Source organism: Poecile atricapillus, chromosome 5 (assembly GCF_030490865.1).
Source record: "Poecile atricapillus isolate bPoeAtr1 chromosome 5, bPoeAtr1.hap1, whole genome shotgun sequence".
NCBI lineage: Eukaryota > Metazoa > Chordata > Aves > Passeriformes > Paridae > Poecile > Poecile atricapillus.
The window spans coordinates 1,131,744-1,149,094 of NC_081253.1; the positions used below are offsets into that span (position 1 = coordinate 1,131,744).

At 53.4% G+C, this 17,351-nt stretch overlaps 1 protein-coding gene across 1 annotated transcript in view; it reads right to left on the reverse strand.

Moving 5' to 3' along the window:
- Positions 1–16,484, reverse strand: part of KCNJ3 (potassium inwardly rectifying channel subfamily J member 3) — a 28,608-nt gene extending 12,124 nt beyond the window's left edge. The window contains exons 1-3 of the mRNA XM_058840356.1: positions 16,407–16,484; positions 15,294–16,299; positions 10,506–10,722 (exon numbers count right to left, since the gene is read on the reverse strand). Of these exons, the coding sequence (XP_058696339.1) occupies positions 10,506–10,722; positions 15,294–15,971 (895 nt within the window). The 5' untranslated portion in view covers positions 15,972–16,299; positions 16,407–16,484. The remainder of the gene's footprint in view (positions 1–10,505; positions 10,723–15,293; positions 16,300–16,406) is intronic.
- Between the last annotated feature and the right edge of the window lie 867 nt (positions 16,485–17,351).

A 17,351-nucleotide genomic window follows, 5' to 3' on the forward strand; every position in this document is an offset into this window, starting at 1 on the left:
CCGCTGGAATGCTGGATCCCACTCCCAGAATATCATTAATTGCTTTGTTTGTGGTGCCGGGGCTCTCAGGCTGATCCGCTCAGCGCTAATGAGCCATTAACTCCCAATTAGGAGCCTCTCCCGGAGCAGAGCTCCAATTCCAGGCAGTTCTGCTGATGAATTCATTACCAGGTGAGCTCAGCCTCGGCACCCAGGGCCTGGCATTCCCTAAACACCCCGGAGACATTCCCGTGGGAATAGACACCAAGGTGGGATCCCGGGATGGGATGGGTGGGAAGGGATCCTCAATTCCATCCCAATCCAGCCCTGCCATGGGCAGGGACACCTCCAGCTATCCCAGCACTCCAGCCCGGCCTCGGACACTTCCAGAGATCCAGGGGCACCCACAGCTCCTCTGGGAATTCTATTCCAGGGCTTCAGCATCCTCATAGCCAGGAATTCCTTCCCAATATCCCATCTACAGCAGAAACCTGGGATGCTTGCACAGGCATCGGGGATCAAGCCCCAACTCCAGGCATGTTTTCCACGCGGTTTTTAAATTCTTAACCTCTTCCAGGTGGAAAAAAAAAAAAAGAAAAAAAGGGAAAATCCCCTTTTTTTTCCTGGCTGAGGTCCTTGGCACAAAGCACTCCAGGTATTTTTCTGAGCTTTCCAGCCCTGCCCAGGTCTGGCTGCTGAGAAGGGAAATTGTGGGGAATATTAAATATAAATCCCAGGAGCCAGCAATATTCCAGTGGGGGAAATTCCATCCCCAGCTTCATGTCCCGGGAATTCAAAGTGTCTGCAGCACAATGAGGAGCAGGAAAGACTCCAGAGGAACACAGGGAATGTGCTCAGCACCACGGGAAAAAAGATGGGAAGAGTAACTCTATGGAATAAAAAGGGAGAGGGATGGACACTGACAGGGATCAGAGTTTGGGGAGCTCTGGGATGTGCTTTTATCTGGGACTCAGGCATGGCTCTACCAAGCACAGTATCCAGGAACCCCCACACATCCAGAATCCCAGCATCCCGAGGCTGGAAAAGCTTTCCAAGGTCACCGAGCCCAGCCTGCACCTGATCCCCACCTTGTCACCCAGCCCAGAGTCAGATGGGATACCGTGAGGAATTCCTGGCTGGGAGGGTGGGGAGGGGCTGGGATGGAATTCCAGCTGGGGCTGCCCCTGGATCCCTGGATGTGTCCAAGGCCAGGTTGGACATCGGGATTTGGAGCAGCCTGGGATGTGGGAGGTGTCCCTGCCACGACAGGGGTGGCACTGGAGGGGCTTTAAGGCCCCTTCCCACCCAAACCATTCCATGATTCTGCAATTCCATGATCTTTCCTGCACTGACAACACATTTTAAATTTAAACATGTTCCATTTCTCGGTTACACCGATCCCTAAAATATCCCAGAAGCCACAAGCAGCCCCACGCCCACCTCCAGCCCACGCAAAATCCCTGGAGAAGCCAAAGCCGGGACACAGCCGGGAGCAGGGAGAGCAGGAAGATGGAGAGAGCTCTCCCTGTGGGACACGAGCCGTGCCAGGTCCTTAATCCCAATCAGTGCCGGGTTATTGATCCCGGAGCTGTGTCCCGGCAGATCCGGCTGCGGCCACAGATCGATACCTTAACGAGGAGAGGAAATCTCAGCAGGAAAATCGCTGCTCCAAGGGGCTGCCTCGCTGCTCTGCTCCTCTCTGCACCTCCACGCTTTCCCTGGGGCTGTCCCCATGGAGCAGGAGGTGATTCCTGAGGGATTGGAGTGCCTGACTCACCCCAGAGCAGCTGTGGGACCTCTCAGCATCCCAAAGCCATCCCTGCCATGAATCCCAGAACATGGAATGGTTTGGGTGGGAAGTGACCTTATATCCCATTCCACCCATTCTATGGGCAGGGACAGCTCCCACTGTCCCAGGCTGCTCCAACCCTGCCTGAGACACTTCCAGGGATCTGGAAACATCCATGGAATAACCTGTGCCAGCCAGGAATTCCCAATTCCCAATATCCCATCCATCCCTGCCCTCTGGCACTGGGAGCCATTCCCTGGCTCCTGTCCCTCCATCCCTTGTCCCCAGTCCCTCTCCAGCTCTCCTGGAGCCCCTTCAGGCCCTGCAAGGGGCTCTGAGCTCTCCCTGGATCCTTCTCCAGGGGAACATTCCCAGCTCTCCCTGGATCCTTCCCTTCTCCAGGGGAACATTCCCAGCTCTCCCTGGATCCTTCCCTTCTCCAGGGGAACATTCCCAGCTCTCCCTGGATCCTTCCCTTCTCCAGGGGAACATTCCCAGCTCTCCCTGGATCCTTCCCTTCTCCAGGGGAACATTCCCAGCTCTCCCTGGATCCTTCCCTTCTCCAGGAGAACATTCCCAGCTCTCCCAGCCTGGCTCCAGAGGGGCTCCAGCCCTGGAGCTGCCCCAGGACTCTCCAGCAGCTCCATGTCTGTCTGTGCTGGCCCCAGGGCTGGGGCAGAATCCCCTTTTCCTGCTGGTCCCAGACTCCAGAGGCACCGGGACACCCTGACACAGTGCCCTGCTCCGGGCAGCCCCATTCCCGTTCCCATCCCTGCCTGGATTTGCTGTGGAATCCTGGGGGTTTATCCCAGGCACTGAGTTTGCTCTGGAATTTGTTCATCTCCTGCACCATGAGCCCAGGAGCCCCAAGAGCCACTAAGGCTGGAAAACAAGGACAAGGAACCTGTAATAAATATTGCAATTAGAGGAGGGAGCTGTTCCCAGCATCCCCAGAGCTGGAGCAGCACACACAGCTCCCAAACCTTTGGAATCCCGTCATGGGCACTGGTGAGCTCCATGTGGGCTCCCGGATTCATTCCCAACCTGGCAGAATGATCCCTTCCCTGGAGGCCTCCCAGGGCAGCTCAGGGGTCAATGAAAAGGAGCAGATTTTATCTCCATCCCCAGGAAGGGTCCTGGGGTCCCCCAGGAGTGGGGAGTGCCACATCCCAGGAGTGCCACATCCCAGGAGCACCATTCCCACAGGGATGCAGCCCCAAATCCCACAGAACCGCAGGGAGGGGCGGCAGGAGCAGCCCCCAGCCCTCCAGGCTCTTTCCAGCCCCAGCACAGCTTTCCCCTGGGGAAATTCCCAACTCCTCCTGACATTTGGGATGACTCTCCGGAACGTCCCAGCGTTTTACCCACGCCAGGCCTCTCCCCGTGGTGCTGCCAAGTGCTTTTATCATCACCCGGCTGCGGCGGCCCCGCCGTGACCTCGGTGCTTGTGTAACTCACAGCCAGCTAAAACCCAGCTCTGCCCTAAAGCTCGGCCTAAAACCACCCGGGAACGAGGCACAAAGCAAGGCCTAAACTCCACCACTCCATGGAAACCGGGAGCGCCCAGCTGGGACAAATCCGGGAAAACAACGGGGCCTGGCTGGGGTTCTTCCCATGGGATAAACCCCCAGGAGGTGTGGGAGTCTGGGAAGGGATGGGATGGGATGGGATGGACAGTGTCCAGGGAGGGAAATGGGATTGGGAAGGAGCTGGAAAATTCCTGAGGGAGCTGGGAAGGGGCTCAGCCTGGAGAAAAGGAGGATCCAGGAGGGCAAAGCTCTGCAGCAGAGCCCTCCCCAAACTCCCCTCACTTTTTTTTCCCCTCACGTTTTCTCCCAGTTTTTGATTTTCTCCTCACGGCTGGGAGAGACCCTGAGGGGCTGGAGCGTGGCCAGGGAAGGGAACAGATCTGGGAAGGGGCTGGAGAATTCCTGAGGGAGCTGGGAAGGGGCTGGAGAATTCCTGAGGGAGCTGGGAAGGGGCTGGAGAATTCCTGAGGGAGCTGGGAAGGGGCTGGAGAATTCCTGAGGGAGCTGGGAAGGGGCTGGAGAATTCCTGAGGGAGCTGGGAAGGGGCTGGAGAATTCCTGAGGGAGCTGGGAAGGGGCTGGAGAATTGCTGAGGGAGCTGGGAAGGGGCTGGAGAATTGCTGAGGGAGCTGGGAAGGGGCTGAGCCTGGAGCAAAGGAGGATCCCGAGGGATCTTTTCCCTCTCTGGAATTCCCTGGCAGGAGGGGACAGCCGGGGGGGTCGGGCTGTGCTGGCAGGGAACAGGGACAGGAGGAGAGGGAACGGCCTCAGGCTGGGCCAGGGCAGCTCAGGGGGGATTTGGGGACAATTCCTTTGGGAAAAGGCTCTCAGGTGGATCAATCCCCATTCCTGGAGGAATTCCAGTGTCCACAGACAGCCCCTCTCCCCTCAGCACATCCTGCTCCCCACACACTTCCCAGAGAATTCCAGGGGTTCAGAGCCCTGAAAAGGCAGAGGAATCCCAGAGTTCAGGAGGGGAGCTCGGGGCTTTGTGCCTTTCCAGGAGACATCGAGTGCGGCTGCTCAGGGATTGCAACAGCCGCACTGGGAAGGCCGGCTCAGCTGGAATCGTGGAATTCCAGAATGGTTTAGCCTCGAAAAGCCTCTCAGAGCATCGAGTCCAAGCATTCCCAGCACTACCCCACATCCACGGGGCTTTAAATCCCTCCAGGAATGGGGACTCTGTTGCAGGCCTGGACAGCCCTACCTGTGAAGAAATTTTCCCAAATATCCAACCTAAACCTCCCCCGGTGCAATTCAAGGCCTTTCCCAAGCCCCGATCCCTCAGGAGAGCGAGTCCATGAGGAAGCAGCCGGAATATTCAACACCCCCACATTGTGCAGAGCTGTAAATAAAGAATAACGAGCACAAAAGTATCCAGGCCAAGGAACAGGTATCCATGGAAAAGCCAGCTGGGCGTTCCTGGCGGGTTGGGAGCAGCACATCTGCCTGAGGCAGGGCCCTGCTGCCGATTATTGAAACAATAAATAAATAATACTGAGGAGGCTGCTGACAAAATCCTCCAACAGCAGCATCCATAATTCACTGAGGGCAAATATCCAGGGAAAGCTGCACTGCCAGCCGATCCAGGAGGGAAATAAGGAGTGGGAAGAAGTTGGTAAAGAGAAAAAATGGCTTGGATTTCAATAAAATAAAGGATTCAAGGAGCCATTGTGTGACAAGGACAGGAGGGAATGGCTTTAAACTGAAGGTTTGGGGTTGATTTAGTTGGGATATTGGGAAGAAATTCCTGGCACAGATTCCCAGAGAAGCTGTGGCTGCCCCTGGATCCCTGGCAGTGTCCAAGGCAGGGCTGGATAACCTGGGATCGTGGGAGCTGTCCCTGCCCGTGGAATGGGATGGGATTTAAAGTCCTTCCATCCCAAAGCATTCCAGGATTCTGGGAATCAGCAGCACTCCAGCACTGCAGGGTTTTATCTCTCCATGAATTTCTCCAGGAGGAGCAGTCTGGGTCTATATTTAGCCAGCAGCATCCCCACATCCCAGCACTCCAGGAAAAATTCCAGCCCTTTGCCTTCCCCTTTTCCACCATTCCCAAACCCCTCTCCAGCTACAGCAGGACACAGCTCGATGGAAAGCTGGATATTCTCCTTTTCCCTCTTCCATCTCTCCCGTTCCTGGCAGCAGGTGTGGATCCATAGCAGAGATCAAGTTTAGGTGCTCCCGAGCCATCCGGCCGAGTGCACGCGGCAAAGCTCGCTCCTGCTCAGCCTCCAACAGAAATCCATGGAAAAATGGGACTCCTCGGGGAGCCTGCTGATCCAGAGGCTGCGGAAGCACCGGATCAGCACAAGGAGGCTGCTCAAGCAGAAGGAATTCTGTTTGATTAAGCGTGAGCTGGGAATTTTGGCAGAGCTGCGGTTTCAGCTCCATCAGCACTCCCTGGGATTATCCATGGGGAAAGAGAAGCTCCTGCCCGGCTCCCGGGAAAAAGCATTCCCTGTTTTCTCTCCTGGGCCTCCAAAGAGACCTCAGGGAGAAAAGGAGGGAGCAGGGAAAGCCTGATGCGGAGAAATGCGGGATTTGGGGGAATTGCTGCCTCAGGCAGGAGGAGGGAGCGGTATCTGAGATAAAGTTACATAAGGGATGGATCCCAGAATCCCAGACTGCTCCGGGTTGGGAGAGACCTTCAATCCCATCCCATTCCAGCCCTGCCACTCTCCCAGGGGTCCAGCCTGGCCAGGGACACTTCCAGGGATTTGTTGTTCCCAAGCTCTTCTCTCCCACCAGACACTTCCCTGCGTCTTCCCAGCACATTCCACCTTTTCCTCAGCTTTCCAAATCCCTTTTTCCCCTTCTCCAGCCCAGCAGCTCCAGGGGGGCAGAGGGAAGCTGGAGCTGAAGGCCCCAATCCCAGGAAATCCTGGCTCTGCTGGGACCAAACGTGTTTGTCCATGTCACCAAAAAATATTGGATTTTCCACTGACAGATTTCCTATAACGGCAGCGCTGGTAAAAGATCTGCGGAATGGTCAGCCCTGAGAGCTTTAAAGGAATATTTTATCATGATCAGGCGGTACCTAAAAATAAATAAAATAAAATAAAATAAAATAAAATAAAATAAAATAAAATAAAATAAAATAAAATAAAATAAAATAAAACAAAATAAATAAAATAAAGTAAAATAAAATAAATAAAATAAAACAAAATGAAACAAACTAAATAAAATAAAACAAAATAAAGTAAAATAAAATAAAACAAAATAAAATAAAATAAAATAAAATAAAATAAATAAAATAAATAAAACAAAATAAATAAAATAAAGTAAAATAAAATAAATAAAATAAAACAAAATAAAACAAACTAAATAAAATAAAACAAAATAAAGTAAAATAAAATAAAACAAACTAAAATAAAATAAAACAAAATAAAATAAAATAAATAAAATAAAGTAAAATAAAATAAAAGCAATTTGAAAGCCATTTTTGATATGTGAATCTTTTTTTCCTGTTGTCCTCCCATCCAACACACAAAAAACTCCCAAAATTTGGATGGAAAGATAAAAACACAATAAATAAATTGACCTCTAAAGGTCCCTTCCAACACAAACTATTCCAGAATTCCCATCTTTTATGTTCCACCCTCAAAGCTGCTGAATTTGTATTGAGGTTTCTCACTGACCCTGAGAACAGACATCCAAAAAAATCCCCATTTTCAATGGAATTATCGGAATCCTGGTAATTTTCATATCTGTCCCAGCCCTTGATTCCCTCAAGTTGCTGCATTCCAAGCTCAGATCCCATGGATCTGAGAGAAGCCTTCCTGTGCTTCCAGAATTCCAGGTTTTTTCATGTTTTTAGAAGCAAAACCAGAGGAAAATGCCTTTGATGCCGTCCCTACTTCTTTAATTAAAAAGCCTGGCAGGCTCTGGAGTTCTTTCATCAGCAAATCACGGGAAGAGGTTTCCAAAATAAATTTAATGAGTTTGGAAAATGGATGCACAAACCATCCCTGCAGGGTTTTGTCTCCTTCAGATTCCCATTAATGGCTCATTTTTCAGGAATTTTAGTGTCTTATCAATCAACTGCAGGATAACACAAAATGATAAAGGATTATGCAATCCCAAACACATCCAGAGGCAAATCCCAGCAGGAAAATCCAGGATGAAAGTCAAATTCTCCCCAGGAACGGCACCAGGAAGCTTCCAATTCTCCATCCCAACAATGGAAAATGAGGACAAAATATTTGGAAAACAAACCCTTGGAATGTTCTCCCCAGTTCCAGGTTATCCTAATAATGGAGGGGTGGAAGAGACACCCAAAATAACCGGGAATGATCAGCACTGACCCTCAGGAATTGTCACCAGCCCCGGGTGCTGAAAAGCCATTGGAGCATCTCCACTGGGAAAGGCTCCAAAAAATGGGAACAATCCCAGTGCCAGAGTGGGGCTCCTCCAGCTCCTGGGATTGGGAGGAATGCAGAGCCCTCTCCACACAGGAATTTTAGGTCATGGAATGCTGGAATGGTTTGGATTGGGAGGGACCTTAAATCCCATCCCACCCCTGACACCTCCCACTATCCCAGTGCTCCTGGCCTTGGGCACTTCCCGGGATCCAGGGGCAGCCACAGCTCCTCTGGGAATTCCAGCCCATTCCCCACCCTCCCAGCCAGGAATTCCTTCCCAGTATCCATCTAAATCTTCCCTCTTTTAGTTAAAACTAAAAATAAAATAAAAAAAAAATTCTCTTGGCCAATTTCAAGGAATCACCTCCATCACCCTTGGCCAGGACCCCTCCCGTGATTCCTAAAAAATCCCTCAGAGGAGACACTTCCCTAAAGGAAAGGCCTGGCTGGAATGTGGGAAGGGCAGGAGAGCTCAGCTCAGCCCTGCTGCTCTCCCTAGGGAATTCCAGGAAGGATCAGAAGCCCTCAGGGAATTCCAGGAAGGATCAGAAGCTCCCAGCTTCCCTCCTCCCTGCAGGAATTCGCTGGATCCCCTTCCCACGTCTCTTCCTCCCCACAGCCCAAAGCCTGCGATTGAGGAGGGTAAGGAAAGCAGGAAGGAATGTGGATATTTCCCAAAATTTGGATTGCACTGAGGGGCAGCACACGAGCTCCAGCCGGGCAGGAGGCATCCCAGAAAAACCATTTGGATCCCGTTTCCCGAGGAAAGGCAGCGGAAAGGGGAATTTCCATCAGACTGGTCGGCAAGAAGATCCCACTTAACTCATTGGGAATCTCCCAGAAACTCTCCAGTGCCTCTGCAGCCGGGAACAGCCAAATTTCTGTGGGATATTCCCTCATTATCCAAAGCCCTCGCTGCGGGAGCTGATCACAGGCAAGGATCAAAGCAGGGAAGGAAGTTGAAGGAAAAAATTCCCCCCCAGCAGCCCTGGAGCCAACCAGGAGGCTCCAAATCCACAGGAAAAGACAGAGGTGCCTCAAACCACGGATATTCAGATTCCTAAATCCCTGTTTATCATAAATATGAGAGGGAGGAACACCCAGCACTTCGGATCCTGGCTGTAATCTGGGAGGGATTTGCAGCACAGGGAGAAAGGGGAGGAAGGGAATGGGAATAACCCGGGAAATGGGAAGGAAAACAGGATCCTTCAATGATTAAAGGAAGGGAAACAATTCCTTACAAGCACCTGCTGGAGCCAACCTGGAGGCTCCAAATCCACAGCAAAGACAGCTCAAGCCATGGATATTTGGATTCCTAAATCCCTGATTATTGTAAATGTGGAAGAGGAGGAGAAACGCACCCCTGAATGCTGATCCCATCAGCCTTCCATTATTATCCCATCCCTGGAAGTGACCAAGGCCAGGCCATGATAGTGGATCATGGATCGTGGATCATGGATCATGGATCATCCTTTCCTGGCCAGAACAGGGGCTGGACAAGGTGGTCCAGCTGAATTCCCTCCAAATTATTCCACCAAGAGGAAAAAAAAAACGGGATTTGAAAAATTTTATATTTTTTACGGGTCTGGTCAAAGCTGATCATTCCAGGCCTTCATCCCAGTTCCAGAGTCACATTCCCAATTCTGTACTCAACCTCTCCAAAACCCCTGGATTAATCCTGTTTTTCCCTTCCCAGAGGCATCCAGGGATGTGATCCATAGGAAATGCATCCCACCATTCCCATTCTTGCCCTGCCTTCTCCTCCTCTTCCCTTTGCTCCCACTGGAAGATTTTTCCACCTTCCCAACCCTTTCATTCCCTCCTGTTTTATCCAGATCCAGCACATTTTGCTCTATTTTGCCCAATTTTCAGCTCAGCTCCCAAAAATAGGTCACAACATTTGGAACCTTATCCCAATTAAGCTTTAAAGACACAGAAATTCTTTTTTTTCTTTTTTTTTTTTTTTGTTTGTTTTTTTCTTTTTTGCCCATTCCCTGTATAATTTCCAGGTCAATAATAATTCCCAAAACAAAGCCAGGGCTTAAAATTCCAAGAGTTATTTATAAAAGGGTTTTTCTTCCCTCATTTTGTTTGGAATTAATTTTTTTGAGGAATAAAAACAAGAAACCTGCGAGGTCTGGTCTGCAGGTCAGGCCTGCAAATTCTCTATGAGCTTTTCCAAGGAATTTTTATGGAAATGTCACGAAATTTTAAGGGAAGTATCAGGAAGTCTTTAGGAAAATACGAGGGAGTTTGTAGGGAAATATCAAGGAGATTTTTGGGAAACACCAGGAGGTTTTTTAAGGAAGTATCAGGGAATTTTTAGGGAAATATCAGGAATTTTTTAGGGAAATATCAGGGAGTCTTTAGGGAAATAAGAAGGGGTTTTTAGAGGAATATCAAGGAGATTTTAGGGAATTATCAGTAGGTGAAGATCAGGTTTTTTAGGGAATTATCTGGGGGTTTGATGGGAATATCAGGGAGCTTTTATAGGGATACCAAGGAGATTTTTGGGAAGTATCAGAGGGGTTTTAGGGAAACGTGAGGGAGTTTTTAGGGATGCCCATGGAGGATCCACCTTCCTCTCTCTGGGCTGTGCTCTCCTGCCCTGGGAAAGCGGGATGGGAACGCTGGGGCCCAGAGCTGGATCTGGGATATCCCTCCCGTTCCCTGGGACACGCGGGAACGCCGCATCCCAGCCGGGAGCTCCACATTCCCAACCCCACATCCCAGGAACACCAAAATCCACCCCCTGGGACAGAGCCCAGCGCCAAAACCGGAGAACGCCTCCAAAGGAGCCGGAAGGCGCGCGGAGAGCGGAGTTTTCCAAGGAATTCCCACTCACCCGTGGTCTCGACGATTCCCTCGAGGATGACGACGATCTCGAACTGCTCGGTGTGCATGCTGCGCTGGGACAGGTCGTAGAAGGGGCTCTTGGAGTCGATGACGTGGCAGATGGTCAGCGGCGACACCAGGAACAGCTGGTCAGCGCCCGTGCTGAAACCCACGTCCAGCTCCAGCTGATCCAGGGGCAGGAATTCTCCCTCCGGAGTCTGGCGGGACTGCGAGGGACCAGGAGGGGGAAGAGAGATTGGAGCTCCTCATCCCTGGAAGCGCCCAAGGTGAGCTTGGAGCAAGCTGGGGTAGAGGAATCCCTGCCCACGGGATGGGATTGAGCCACTTCCCGCCCAAATATTCCAGGATTCTGGGAATTCGCCAGGTGGAATCGGGAATTAAGGACAATGCGGTGCCTGGGGCACAGCCAGTCCAGGGAAACAGGGTGAGCTTCAGGGAGAGGCAAGGAAATCAGGGAATCCCAGAAAGTCTGGGTTGGAAAAGCCCTCCAAGATCGATTCCCAACCATTCCCAGCACTGCCCAAGTGCCACATCCAAGGCTTGGAAATCCCTCTGGGAATGTGACTCCATCCCAGGCTTGGAAATCCCTCTGGGAATGTGACTGACCTCATCCAAAGCTTGGAAATCCCTCTGGGAATGTGACTCCATCCAAAGCTTGGAAATCCCTCTGGGAATGTGACTCCATCCAAGGCTTGGAAATCCCTCTGGGAATGTGACCCCATCCAAAGCTTGGAAATCCCTCTGGGAATGTGACCCCATCCCAGGCCTGGAAATCCCTCTGGGAATGTGACTCCATCCCAGGCTTGGAAATCCCTCTGGGAATGTGACTCCATCCAAAGCTTGGAAATCCCTCTGGGAATGTGACCCCATCCCAGCCCTGGGCAGCTGTGCCAGTGCCTGACCTCCCTTGTCCTTCCCATGGAAAAATCTTTCCTAATATCCAATCTAACTCCAGGTGGAATTCCCACAGCACCATCACTGTGCTCCCTCCCTCCCCCGGGATCCGTGGAATTCCCAGGGAATGCAGCACATCCCTCCCAGCGCTGCCGTGTGACAGCTGCACGGGGGATTCAGGTGTTCCCGGATCCAGCTGGGATGTCACACACTCCGAGCTGCTCCCAGGGAATTTAGATGGAATTCCAGAGAAACCAAATTTAATTTTACACCTCCCCGATTCCCGGGAAGAATCCAGCCCCAGGCAATTCCGCAGGGAACGTTTTGTAAAGGAATTAACCCTGAGTGACCCCTTGGCTCCACGTGATGAGGGGGTTACTCAGGAATTCTGAGCGACATCCAAACTCTTCCCAATCCCAAAAACCCATCCCAAAATTCCCATTACAGCAGAAGAGCCTTTGCACAGATTTCCCACTTTCAGGCTCTGGGGTTGGCTTTGCTCCTGGCCTGAGCTCAGCAGGAAAAAGAAGGAATATTTCCCCATGGATTTGGGATTCCAGTTCTGCAGGAAAAGAACCTTTTCCATAACAAAAACCCTTCCCAAAGGAAATCTGAACCCCCTTGGGGCTGCCCCTCTCCTGGAACAGGTGAGACCCAGCCTGGAATTCCCCAATTCCTGCTCCACATCCCTGGGCTTCGGAAATCTGGGAATATCAGCCAGCCTTGGCAGTGTCCTGGGAACAGGGGTGGCTCTCCCCGCTGCAATCCCTGGCTTCCTCTTTTTTCCTCTTTATTTTCCCATTTATTGGTTTCCTTCTCCTCCTTTTCCCCTTTTTTCCCCCCTTTTCCCTCTTTTTGGTTTTCCTTTCCCCTGCTTTTTTCCCTTTTATTTCCTTTTCATTTCTTCCTTTTGTTTTCCCTTTTTCCCATTTTCTTTTAGTTCTCCTCTTATTCTCCCCACCATGGGTCCCTTTTCTTTTCCCTTCCTTGCTTTTCTCTTTTTTCCTTCTTTCATTTTCCCTTTTCCTTTATTTTTTCCCTTTCTCCTCTTCTTCCCCTTTTTCTTCTATTCCTTTTTTTATCTTTTTTATCCTTTTTAACTTTTTCCCCTTTTCCCCTTGCATTTTCCCTTTCCTTTTCCTTTCTTCATTTTATTTTTTCCTCTTATTTTCCCTTTCATTTTCCTTTCCTCCACTTTTTTCATTTTACTTTTCCCTTTTATTTTGCTCTTCCCCTATTTTTCCTTCTAATTATCCTTTTTCTCCCCCCCTTCTTTTTTTTCCCCAGGAGACCCGGCCCTGCTTTTCATCCAAGCACAAACCTTTCCTTTCCCATATTTCAAATTCAGGGAATTCTTTTGGAGCCACGCTGTTCTGAAGCTCCAACTTTCAAAATTCCCCCCCTGGAACTTCCAGAGCCAAAAGAAAAAACACCAAAAGCCCCAACAATTTTCAACTGCTGGACTGGAAATGACTCATTTTTGATCTTTTATAGCTTGAAAGAAATTAAATTATTTAAATATATTTATATTTATATAGTATGCAAATATATATCTGCACATTATTAAACGTTTTAAAATAAAATGTATAAATTATATATTGTTAAATATAAATATCTATGATTGGGTATGATATAAATAAATGAATTTCGTTATAATGCAATTTTCTATATTTATCCATATAACTAATATTTATAAATAATGTTTCTAATATTATTAGAAATTAATTTATTTTTATTATATAATGATATTATATATTATTTTATTTAATTAATTAAATAATTCTGATATTAATAGAAAAATATTATTTCTATATTAAAATAATTTTACAGCTATTAAAAGGTTATTCTGGGAGGTTTTGAGGAATTCTTTCCCTCAGGGTTTAGGGGACCCCAGCACTGGGCCAGTCCTGATCCTGAAATCCACGGGAAACAGGGATTTGGGAGATCAGGACAACCTCAGGAGCCTCCCACGGGGTGAGCATCCGTCCCTGGGGGCTGCAGGGAGGAAACCGGGAACATTCCCAAAGGGGATTCTCCTGGGAATGGGGACCCTGCCCCGCCCTGCCCAGCACCCACATCCCGAGGGAATGGCACCCCTGATCCCACTGGGACACCCCAAATCCTGCCAGGACACCACTGATCCTGCCAGGATATCCCCGATCCTGCCAGGACACCCCAAATCCTGCCAGGACACTCCCAATCCCACCGGGACACCCCAAATCCTACCAGGACACCCCTAATCCTGCCAGGACACCCCAAATCCTGCCAGGACACCCCCAATCCTGCCAGGATATCCCCGATCCTGCCAGGATATCTCCAACCCCACTGGGACACCCCCATTCTTGCTAGGACACCCCCAATCCTGCCAGGACACCCCCAATCCTACCAGAACACCCCCAATCCTGCCAGGACACCCCCAATCCTGCCAGGACACCCCCAATCCTGCCAGGACACCCCCAATCCTACCAGAACACCCCCAATCCTGCCAGGACACCCCCAATCCTGCCAGGACACCCCCGATCCCACCGGGACACCCCCGATCCTGCCAGGACACCCCCGATCCTGCCAGGACACCCCCGATCCCACTGGGACACCCCCAATCCCACCAGGATGCCCTTCCCAAGGAAAGAGCACCCACATTCCCTGCACAGCACCCATCCCAAGGGTAGGGCACCCCAATTCCCAGGAGAACATCCATGTTCCCTCCACTGCAGCCACATCCCGAGGGAAGGAAGAACCCCATTCCCTGCCGGACACTCCATCCCAAGGACAGGACACCAATCCCAGGGACAGGACACCCAATCCCAGGGACAGGACACCCCATTCCCTGCCCAGCACCACCCTGTGGGCACCCCAATTCCCGGGAGATCCCTGTGGGATGCTCCACATGCAGCAAATGCCCCCCGAGCCGGCTCCTTCCTCCCACCCGCTCCATCCCGGTTCCCGATTCCCTCTCCCCTCTGGATCCACGGCTGCCGGGCGAGCCCCACACCACCAGTGGCTTTTCCCAGCCCTCCAGGGCAGGGATTTTCCAGGTCTAACCCTGGCACTCTGCTTTCCTTGGAGCTCACGTCAATAAAGTTCAGCCTGGCTGGGCTCAGCGTTGCCCAAAAAGCTCTGGATTATGCCCGGAGCTTTCTCCTTCCCGGCTCACGGAAAGCTTGGAGCTACAAAGGATTTCCTTGTCAGGGAAATGGAGCATTTTATAGGAATCTATAAATATCCATCCCAGTCCTGCGCTGAATGTAGGAATTATCTCCAAGGAGGTTGGGAATGCGGTGCTGAAGGCTGAGCCTGCAGCCCGAGGCTCCCGGAGATGTTCCCTGTGCCAGGAAAACAGGACAGGGATGCTGGGACAACAGCAGGTCCCAAAAAACGATCTGGGATCATCCAGTCCTAGCCCTGGCCATGGCCAGGGTCACCTTCCATGGACCGGGCTGCTCCAAGCCCCAGGGACGTGGGGACAGCCACAGGAGGAGCGAGGGACATCCAAGGGACACGGAGAGGGCTGGTGGGATGTCCCCAGGGGAGCGGCAGTGGGGCCACGGCTGTCACAGAACCACGGAATTGTTTAGGTTGGAAAAGCTCTCCGAGACCATGGATTCCAACCATTCCCAGAACTGCCAAAGCCCCCCAAGACCATGGAGTCCAACCATTCCCAGAACTGCCAAAACCCCCAAAGACCATGGAGTCCAACCATTCCCAGCACTGCCAAGGCCCTCATGGAATTACAGAGGTTGGAAAAGCCCTCCAAGACCACGAAGCCCAACCATTCCCAGCACCACCAAGACCCCCACATCCCAGGTGGGATGGGGACTCCCCCACCGCCCCGGGGCAGCGTTCTGGGAAGGAATTTCCCCGCTCTCCCAGGCAGGGCACCCACCTTGAGCAGCTTGCAGCGGATCTGCGCCGAGACCATGTGGCTGTTGCGGAGGTTGCCCACGCGGAACATGAGCGTGAGCTTGCCGTCGCGCATGGAGATGGCGGCGTGCTCGCTGAACATCAGCGTCTCGGCCCTCTTCTTGGGCTGCGACATCTTGATGAACATGCAGCCGATCAGGAAGGCGTCCACGATGGAGCCCAGGATGGACTGGAAGAGGAAGAGGATGATGCCCTCGGGGCACTTGTCAGTGATGTAGCGGTAGCCGTAGCCGATGGTGGCCTCGGTCTCGATGAAGAAGAGGAAGGCGGAGGGGAAGTTGTAGACGTTGGCCACGCACGGGGTGTAGCTGTCGTCGTGCGCCTTGTTGAGGTCCCCGCGCATGTAGGCGATCACCCACCACATGGAGGCCATGAAGAGCCAGGCCACGGTGTAGGTGAGGATGAAGATGAAGAGGTTCCAGCGCCACTTGAGGTCCACCAGCGTGGTGAAGAGGTCGGACAGGTAGCGGCTGGTCTCGCCGCCCAGGTTGCCGTGCTGGACGTTGCAGCGGCCGTTCTTGTCCACGAAGCGCTGGCGCTTCCCGCGGGGAGCGCTGCGCGGGGGCGGGAGGCCGCCGCCGCTGGCCGAGGTGCTCACCACCTGGTACTCATCGCCCAGCTTGCGCCGCAGCGCCGACATGCTCCGCGCAGCTCCGCGCAGCCCCGCGCAGCCCCCGACAGCCCGCGGAGCCCCCGACAGCCCGCGGAGCCACGAACACCCCGCGGAGCCCCAAACAAACACCCCGCGGAGCCCCGAACAAACACCCCGCGGAGCTCCGAACACCCCGCGGAGCCACAAACACCCCGCGGAGCCCCGCGCAGCCGGCGCTGCCCCCGCAGCTCCGCGCACCGCTTAGCCCCGAGCACAGAGCTCAGCCCCGCGCAGCCCCGCACACCGCGCACCGCTCAGCTCCGCGCATCCCGCAGCTCCGCGCACACCCCGCAGCTCCGAGCACCGCTCAGCACCGCTCAGCTCCGCGCATCCCACAGCTCCGCGCACACCCCGCAGCTCCGAGCACCGCTCAGCACCGCGCAGCTCCGCGAACACCCAGCAGCTCCGAGCACCGCTCAGCACCGCTCAGCTCCGCGCATCCCGCAGCTCCGCGCACACCGCGGAGCTCCGAGCACCGCTCAGCCCCGCGCAGCTCCGCGCATCCCGCAGCTCCGCGCACACCGCGGAGCTCCGAGCACCGCTCAGCACCGCGCAGCTCCGCGAACACCCCGCAGCGCCGCACACCGGGCACCGCTCAGCTCCGCGCACCGCTCAGCTCCGCTCAGCTCCGCGCATCCCACAGCTCCGCGCATCCCGCAGCTCCGCGCACACCGGGCACCGCTCAGCCCCGCGCAGCTCCGCACATCCCACAGCTCCGCGCACCGCTCAGCCCCGCTCAGCCCGCCCGGCCCCGCCGCGCCGCGGCCGCGGAACCTCCGCCCGGCGCCGTCGCCTCCCACGCGGAGCCGCCGGCAGCGGCCCCGGGCAGGGCGGCACCGCCCCGCGCAGCGCCACTCCTCCCGCACCGCCCCTGGATCCGCCCCTGGAGCCGCGCACCGCACCTGGGCCCGCCCCGCCACCGCAGCCTCTGACCCTGCGCGGCTCCGCGCGCATCCAGCCCGCGCACAGCCCGCCCTCCGCATCCCCGCATCCTCCTCCTCCCATCCTCCTTCCCTTCATCCTTTCCCCAGCCCGCCCTCCGCATCCTCCTCCTCCTCCCATCCTCCTTCCCTTCATCCTCTCCCCAGCCCGCCCTCCGCATCCTCCTCCTCCTCCTCCCATCCTCCTTCCCTTCATCCTCTCCCCAGCATCCTTCGCTCATCTTCCTCCTCCTCCCATCCTCCTCCCCTCATCATCTTCCTCCTCATCTTCCTCTCCCCAGCATCCTCCCCCGGGGCTCCATCCCTCCTCCTCCTCCGAGCTCCCACAGAGCCAAGCAGGAGGGGCCGAGGGGAGGTCAGACACCCCCACCTTTCCCATATCCCATTCCATCCCATTCCATCCCATCCCGGTTTTATCCTCATCGCA